The sequence below is a fragment of the Castanea sativa genome, chromosome 5 (assembly GCF_040712315.1).
Source record: "Castanea sativa cultivar Marrone di Chiusa Pesio chromosome 5, ASM4071231v1".
Lineage (NCBI taxonomy): Eukaryota > Viridiplantae > Streptophyta > Magnoliopsida > Fagales > Fagaceae > Castanea > Castanea sativa.
This window is the reverse complement of record NC_134017.1, coordinates 60,192,392-60,200,727: the sequence shown is the minus strand read 5'-3', so window position 1 is coordinate 60,200,727 and position 8,336 is coordinate 60,192,392. Positions and strand designations below refer to the sequence as shown.

Genomic DNA, 8,336 nt, shown 5'->3' with positions numbered 1-8,336 from the left:
AAAATAGCCTAAGGTTTTCACCTTCTTGGTGATAGGAATCAAACCGAGGGCAGGTTTCTCTCCTTAGATAAAATAGCCTAAGGTTTTCACCTTCTTGGTGATAGGAATCGAACCGAGGGCAGGTTTCTATCCTTAGATAAAATTGCCTAAGGTTTTCACCTTCTCGGTGATAGGAATCGAACTGAGGGCAGGTTTTTATCCTTAGATAAAATTGCCTAAGGTTTTCACCTTCTCGGTGATAGGAATCGAACTGAGGGTAGGTTTCTGTCCTTAGATGAAAATAGCATAAGGTTTTCACCTTCTCGATGATAGGAATTGAACTGAGGGCAAGTTTTTGTCCTTAGATGAAAATAACCTAAGGTTTTCACCTTCTCGGTGATAGGAATCGAACCGAGGGCAGGTTTCTGTCCTTAGATAAAATTGCCTAAGGTTTTCACCTTCTCAGTGATAGGAATCGAACCGAGGGCAGGTTTCTGTCCTTAGACGAAAATAGCGTAAGGTTTTCACCTGCTCAGTGATAGGAATCGAATTGAGGGCAGGTTTCTGCCCTTACCATGAATGAGTTGCCTTTACCCTCGCGATCCTCTTTATAATTCTTGCCTGGCGATAATAACTTGAAATAAGAAAAATGGGGAATCTAGCTGAATAAATTCCTTCATATTAAACATGCGGTAATGCAAGATTATATCAAGTTTATATCTTTGGAAGGTGTCCGGTCATTGATAAAAAAATTTCAAATTGCAAACATTTCATGGCCGGTGGAGCGGTTTTTCCTCCATATCCTCCAGATAGTATGCCCCTGCTCCGGCAATAGCAGTCACACGGTAGGGCCCTTCCTAGGACAGAGCTAGCTTTCCCGCGCTCGTCTCTCACGTATTCCCCATGACCTTTCGGAGTACCAGATATCCCGCAGTGAACTCCCTCCTTCTGACGGCTCTATTGTACCTTTAGACAAGCTTCTGTTGATACTCTGCCAGCCGAATGGCAGCCACATCTCGGTGTTTCTCCAGCAAGTTCAGCTCCTTGACCATCAACTTCTCGTTCTCATCAGAAGTGAATCTCGCAACTCGGGTGCTACACAGGTTTACTTCAGCAGGGATGACTGCCTCTGCCCTATAAGTTAGAGAGAATGGTGTTTCTCCCGTGGATCTCCTTGGAGTGGTTCGGTATGCCCATAGGACACTTAGCAACTCCTCGGCCCATCTACCCTTGGCGCCCTCCAATCTTTTCTTCAAACCGCTCAAGATGGCCTTATTGGTCGCTTCTGCCTGGCCGTTACTCTACAGGTAGGCTGGTGTGGAGTATCGGTTCCGGATACCGAGGTTCTCGCAGAACTCCCGGAAAACCCTACTGTCAAACTGCAGGCCATTGTCCGATATTAAAGATTCCGGCACGCCGAACCTAGTTATAATGTTCCTTCACACGAATCTCTTAATGTCAACGTCTCAGATGTTGGCCAGTGCCTCAGCTTCTGCCCACTTTGTGAAGTAGTCTACTGCCACCAGCACGAACCTTCGGTTGCCCATTGCTTGGGGAAATGGCCCGACTATATCCAACCCCCAGTGGGCGAATGGCCACGAGCTGCAAACTGGATTCAAGTTCCCGGCCGGTTGGTAGATCATTGGCGCATACACCTGACATTGTTCACACCTCTGAGCGTACTCGGTAGCTTCCTTCCTCATCTGCGGCCACCAGAACCCCTGGGTCATTGCCCGGTGCGCCAGCGAGCGTCCCCCCACATGGCTACCGTAGACTCCCTCGTGCAGTTCAGCTAATAGTTATTTAGCCTAGCTGGGGTGAAGGCATTGCAGGTATGACCCTTCGAATGATCTGCGATATAGCTTCCGATCAAAAGATAACCAGTACTGAGCGGAGGTTTGCCGTACTCTGGCTGCCTCTTTCTCATCTTCCGGGGCTCAATCTTCTGCGAGAAAGTCGATGATTGGATCCATCCAACACTTCTCGGCTTTAATGACCTGTAGAATCAGTGCCCTAGTGGTAATACTTGGTTTAGGCACTAACTCCACCCTGATCGGCCTAGGTACCTCATCATCTGCTTTACTAGCCGTAGATATTCTATCATCCGAGGATCTTTGGCCTCGAAGTTCCCTTGGACCTGACTTACTACTAGGAGGGAGTCTGACTACACTTCCACCTCCTTTGACCCCAGATCCATGACAACCCTTAGTTCGACCAGCAGAGCCTCATATTCGGCCTCATTATTAGAAGCCCTAAATCCTAATCTGAATGAGTGTTCTAGCTTCAGATCTTCCAGGGTGATGATCACGATCCCAGCCCCCACTCCAGCCGTGTTGGACACTCCATCCAGAAATACCTTCCATGGCTTGACTTCTACTAGGTAGGTTATGTCCGTACCTCTCGGTGAGAACTCAGCAATAAAGTCCGCAAGTACCTGTCCCTTCACTGAGTTCCTCGGCTTGTATCTAATGTCGAAAGAGCCCAGCTGAGTCCCCCACTTGGCTATCCTTCCCGTAAAGTCAGATCTCCTCAACAATGACTGGAGTGGGTACTCAGTCAAGACGTGGACTGTGTGGCCCTGAAAATAATGGGGTAATTTTCGGGTGAAATGCACGAGTGCCAGCACCAATTTTTCCAGTGGTAAATACCTGGTCTTCGCGTCGACTAACGTCTTGCTGATGTAATAAATCGGGTGCTGTACACCGTTATCCCTTAGTAGTACAGCGTTCGCTGCATGCTCGGATACCGAGAGGTACATATACAAGTCTTCTCTTGGTTTTGGGGCCGACAACGTCGGTGCCCGCCCAAGGTAATCCTTTAGATCTTGGAAGGCCCTGTCACACTCCTTGTCCCATTGGAACCCCTTCCACTTCTTCAGAAGTTGGTAAAAGGGCTGGCACCGATCAGCGAACTTGGAAATGAATCGGTTAAGAATAGCTAGCATACTAGTCAGCTTTTGAACCTCTTTCGGATTGCTCGGCGGTTTGAGATGTTTCACGGCTTCAATTTGATCGGGGTTAACTTCGATCCCCGGTTTAGTAATCAAATAACCCAGAAACTTGCCGGATCGAACCCCAAAGGTACATTTATCGGCGTTGAATCTCGAACACTTCTTTCAGGTCGTCAATGTGCTGCCCTTCTTTCTTGCTTTTTATCACCATGTCGTCAATGTACACTTCAACTGTCCGTCCAATCTTATCCCTAAACATCCTCGTCATCATTCGTTGATAAGTGGCTCCCGTGTTCTTCAATCCGAACGGCATCACGGTATAGTGGTAGTTAGCATCAGGCGTTAGGAATGCCATTTCTCCTGATCCTTGGCGGCTAGGGCAATCTGGTGATAGCCCTGGAAAGCATCGAGGAAACTCATTCTGGGGTGCCCGCACGTAACATCCACCAATTGATCGATTTTTGGCATTGGAAACGGATCCTTCGAACATGCTTGGTTCAGATCGGTAAAATCAACACAAACTCTCCACTTACTGCTCTTCTTTTTCACAACCACCGTGTTTGCGAGCCATTCCGAAAAGAACGCTTCCCTTATGGCCCCCGCCTCTCTTAGCTTCCCAACTTCCTGTCTGACGGCTTCCACATGCTCCTTAGTAGACCTTCTCAGTCTCTATTTCTTGGGAGGGCATAGAGGATCCACATTCAGCTTGTGAACTATGAACTCGGGGTCGACACCGGGCACCTTATATGGATTCCATGCAAACACATCCACGTTTTGTATGAGAAATAGCAGAAGCTGCACCCTTTCCCCATCATTCAAGCCTGCCCCTATTTGAAAACTCCTTTCACCTCCCGGTAAGATCTTTACGCTTACCAAATCCTCGGCAGCGTTGGTCCCCTCCACCTGGGGATGCTGTAATTGCTATAGGGGCGCCTTCTCGGCTAATTCCCTCTGCTCCGTTTGTTTATTTGCCGCAGCTACCAAACACTGTTTGGCCGCTTGCTGATAACCCCTTATTACTGTAATCCCTTCATCAATTATGAACTTGACTTTTACGTGCAAGGTAGACGGTACAGCCCCCATGTCATGTATCCATGGCCTTCCGAAAATTGCCGTGTACAGCGAGAAAGAGGCGACCACTATGAATGTCACAATTACCTCCCTGCCTCCCATGATAACTAGGAGAGAAATCTGCCATTCTGGAGTCACCATATGCCCATCGAATCCCATTAAAGGTGTATCATACTTGGACAAGTCCCCATTTTTCAGGCTGAGCCCCTTGTATAGGTCCAAGTACATTACATCTGCGCCACTCCCTTGATCTATCATTATTTTCTTCACTATAAAACCCCTTATTCGGGCCGTGACTATTAAAGCATCGTGGTGGGGCTGAGTAGTACCTTCCAGGTCGTCGTCGTCGAACGCTATGGATTGTCTACTGTACATCGGCTTCTTCCCGGGGGATTGTTCGCTCGTGCTTCCCTCCACTGACACCGCGGTCAACACCCTTTTTGTTGTGGGTGCTCTAATCGACCATGGTGCTGTGTGGATGACCTCTATCACTCCCAAAGGGGGTGGGAGAGGGTTTCGACGCAGTCGATCTGCCAGCCCCGCCTTCACCAACTGTTCCAGGTGATCTTTCAACACCTTACACTGCTCGGTGGTGTGCCCTTTATCTCTGTGATAGGTGCAATACAAATTCTGGTTTCTCCTCGACGGGTCGTCTGCCATCTTGTTCAGCCGCTTAAAATATAGCTCATTTTTTATCCTATCAATGATGCGATGCACAAGCTCCTTAAACGTCGCATTGACTCCCCCAGTCACTGGGCCGGGCTCTTGAATTCTCAAATCCTTCCTGTGTCTGGGGTTGAAGCCATTGTTCTGAGGATAACTGACTATCGGCTCCTTCCCCTTGGATTGCAGCCGATCATCTTCTAAGCGCTTGTACTCCTCGATACGCCTCATCAACTGTCTCATATCCTCGGGAGGCTTTAGGGTCAACGATTCTCTTAGCTTAAATTCTTCAGGTAAGCCCATCCGAAAGGTGCTTGCCGCGATCTTTTCATTACCCCTGCTGATCTCATTGTACAACTCTTAGTATCGACTGGCATAGTTACGAAGGGTCTCTCCAACCCCCATCTTCATTGATAGCAACGCGTCCATGGGTTGCGGCACCATGCTGCAAGTCATGAACCGCACTCCAAACTCCTGGATCAGCTTTGAAAAACTATGGATCGAACCCTTCTTCAACCCGTTGAACAACCTCAAAACAGTGGGGCCAAGGCTCGAGGGGAAAACCCTACACATCAATGCATCGTTATGGGAGTGTAAGGATATCATCTGAATATAGTGACTTACATGTTCCACCTGGTCTGTCTTCCCAGTGTAGGAATTGAATGGTGGGCGTGCGAACCGGCTTGGCATAGGCGCACTCTCGATATCTCTAGAAAACGGAGATCGGGCAACTTGACGCAATGCTCAGCTCATGGTATCCATGGCCGCATTACGTGGTCGCCCCACATCGGGGGAAGTCGATTCACGGTCCGTATACTCTCGCGAACGGTCACGGTGCCTACGAGACCCAGATTGATGAGATCCTGCCTCACGGTGATTCCCCACACTTACTGACCTTTCCCTTCGTTCTCCCTGGTCCCTTCTCCTGCGTCGACCCCGTGCTTGCAACTCCAAATCCCTGACCGCCTTGCGCAAGCGTTCAAGCTCTTGATCCCTCTACTCAAGCTCCTGGTCTCGTCTGTCAGGGCCGCTGCGGCCCGAGGCGTCGGACATTGTCCGGAGGGTTTGGTACGATCCTTCTCCGGGCCCAGATTCTTCTACCTCCTCATGCCTTCTGTCCTCCTGCCTTTTTTGCCTCTTTTCTCGCCATGTAGACCCCCGCGATGACCCTCTAGTGTCGCTCTCTGCATGGATTCTCTGTCCACTTCTAGACATCCTTACGAGTGTGCCAAGATAGCACCACAACTACGTAGGAGATTCCCACAGACGACGCTAATTGTGCGCTCCAAAATAAGGCTACTAGGCCTAGGGGAGTTTGGGCTCACAATTTATTTGTATAGTGGGCTTTTGGATTTCCTACCATGGGTGGCGCTATGCTCGGCTGCCCCGTTTCCTAAGTCTCCCATATTTTCTCACTAACACTCCCCTTTCTTTCTTGAGGATGATTAATATTACTTTCTCTAGTCTTTCCACTCTGGAATTGCCAACCCCTCCAACTGAGTTCCCCTTGCCTATTTAAAGCGAAGGTTAGTGGAGTGATCATCATCACTCCCTTGGTGGGTGGAATGAGAGGTCCAATACCTTCTCCCCTAGGTGGAGGTTTAATGGTGAGTGGGGAAGGTAGCAGTGGCATTGGAACTGGCTCCATCGCTGGATTTGATGCTTGGCAGGGGCGTTCCCTAGGCAATGGAAGGGAGGTCCAATTCCGTTTCGCCTAAGTGGATGTTTGATGACGAGAGCGAGAAAATGATAGTGGCGTTAGGACCAGCCCCGCCTGTAAGTTATGTGCTCGGCAGGGGCATGCCATAGGCTGCTTCGAGCACTCCGAGCTCAAACCCCTCAGATGGCACGTGCGTTACCATGTGTGATCAGTGCGGGGCTCTTATACGAGTTAGTCTTCATAGGCCTCAGGGTGATTGGGCTTGATGGAGGGTGAGGCCCGTACAATAAGTAATAGGTTGTTGCAGGTTGTTATTGGTGAGCAAAAAAATAGTTTCATTGGTAAGTTTAAATTAGAATTAATAAAATTTTACCACCTATGATTTGTTATGAAAAATATTGTGGATATAACACTTCTTTTTTCACAATACCTTTTTTGCTTATAGTATGATATTTTATTACTTTATTTTGATCTATAAAGAATTAACACCTCAACAATTATGAAAATATTGTGCCAATTTGTTGTGTAAATATTTTACTATGATGTGAAACAGTGCCAATAGGACAAACCAAAAATAATATAGTAAATCTACTGTAGCTTTACCCATTCACCAAAAAAAAAAAAAAAACAGTGGCCAGCGAAATAGTGAAAATTGAACAAACCAAAATTATTGTAGCAAAGCTACTGTAGCTTTTCCCGTTCACTATTTTTATATATAGAAAGTGTTGTGAAAAATGTTGTTGATGTATCACTTTTTTTTTTTTCACAATACCTTTATTTTTATTAATAGTTGATTCCAGTATTATATTTTATTTTGACCTACAAGAAATTAACACCTCAATTATAATTGTGAAAATATTGTGACAATTTGCTGTGTTAGTAACCTATTTGTACTATTATTTAACGAGCTTCACCTGTTTGGACTAGATTTATTTTCCAAAATATCCCTATTTCCCTAGATTTAAGTAGAGACAGAACTAAGAGTGTGCTTGGTTGGGGTGAAAATAGGGAGGATGGAAAATAGGGTGGAAAATGACATTTTCCACTGTTTGGTTGAGAGGGGGAGGGGGAGAGAAAATTGATGGGGCCCACAAGTTTTCTCTCTTCCCCCTTCAAAATACAATCTCTCCAAATTGGAGTGAAAAGTGAGAAATTTTTTTTGACAAAACTGCCCCCACTTTTCTGGTTCTTTTTTTTTTCCACAGTAACATTAGTTTTTTTTTTTTTTTTGACTTTTCCACTGTAACTTTTTTTTTTCTCTTTTGAATTTGCGTTGGCTTTTTTTTTTTTTTTTTTTTTCTTTCTTTTGTTTGGTCAGGTGGTGGGTTCTTCTTTTCTTTCTTTTTTTCACTTAATTTTTATTTTTATTATCTTTTAAGAAAACACTTTTGGATGATTTCTTATACTATTTTTATTTTTTTAAATGTCCACTTTCATCTATACACAATTTTTAAAAAAAGTATAATATATTACTTTCTCTTTTATTTAAGAGGGACATGATGGTAAATTTATACAAACCTTATTTTCAACCAAACCAAAAAATTTTCCATCCCTCTACTTTTCCACCCTCTCAACCAAACACAACTGAGGAAAACTAAAAACTTTTCTATCCTCCTACTTTTCCATCCCCTCTCTATTTTCTATCTTCTCACTTTTCCATCCTCCCAACCAAACGGACCCTAAACGACAACAAAGTAAAAATATATCTTTAACTCCCACTAAAACATTGTCTACAAAATAGGATTACTCTCCCACTAACCCACTTATTCAGAAACAAACTTCATGTTTAAACTTTTCTCTTTCTTTATTTTTTTAATTGGCTGAAAATATTATTTTATTTTTTTAAACCCCACATTAAAAAGTTATTTATTTATTTATTTTAGAAACCACGCTAAAAAGTTACTATTTTTTGGGTAAAATTTAATAATTTGCATTTATTATAATTTGGGATTACTACATTTTTCAATCACAAAAAAAATTAAGGGTGTGATGAGTGTTATGCGTTTGTACGAA

The 8,336-nt window shown here is 45.0% G+C and overlaps 2 protein-coding genes across 2 annotated transcripts; both read right to left on the bottom strand.

Moving 5' to 3' along the window:
• Positions 1-947: 947 nt before the first annotated feature.
• On the bottom strand, positions 948-1,641 carry LOC142635542 (uncharacterized). The gene is made up of 2 exons (XM_075809679.1): positions 1,513-1,641; positions 948-1,280 (listed from the first exon to the last, which is right to left on the bottom strand). Exons 1-2 carry the CDS (start codon positions 1,639-1,641, stop codon positions 948-950), a joined length of 462 nt encoding a protein of 153 aa, XP_075665794.1.
• A 2,209-nt stretch (positions 1,642-3,850) lies between these two features.
• LOC142635541 (uncharacterized) lies at positions 3,851-4,966 on the bottom strand. Its single transcript, XM_075809678.1, has one exon. It carries the CDS (start codon positions 4,964-4,966, stop codon positions 3,851-3,853), a length of 1,116 nt encoding a protein of 371 aa, XP_075665793.1.
• Between the last annotated feature and the right edge of the window lie 3,370 nt (positions 4,967-8,336).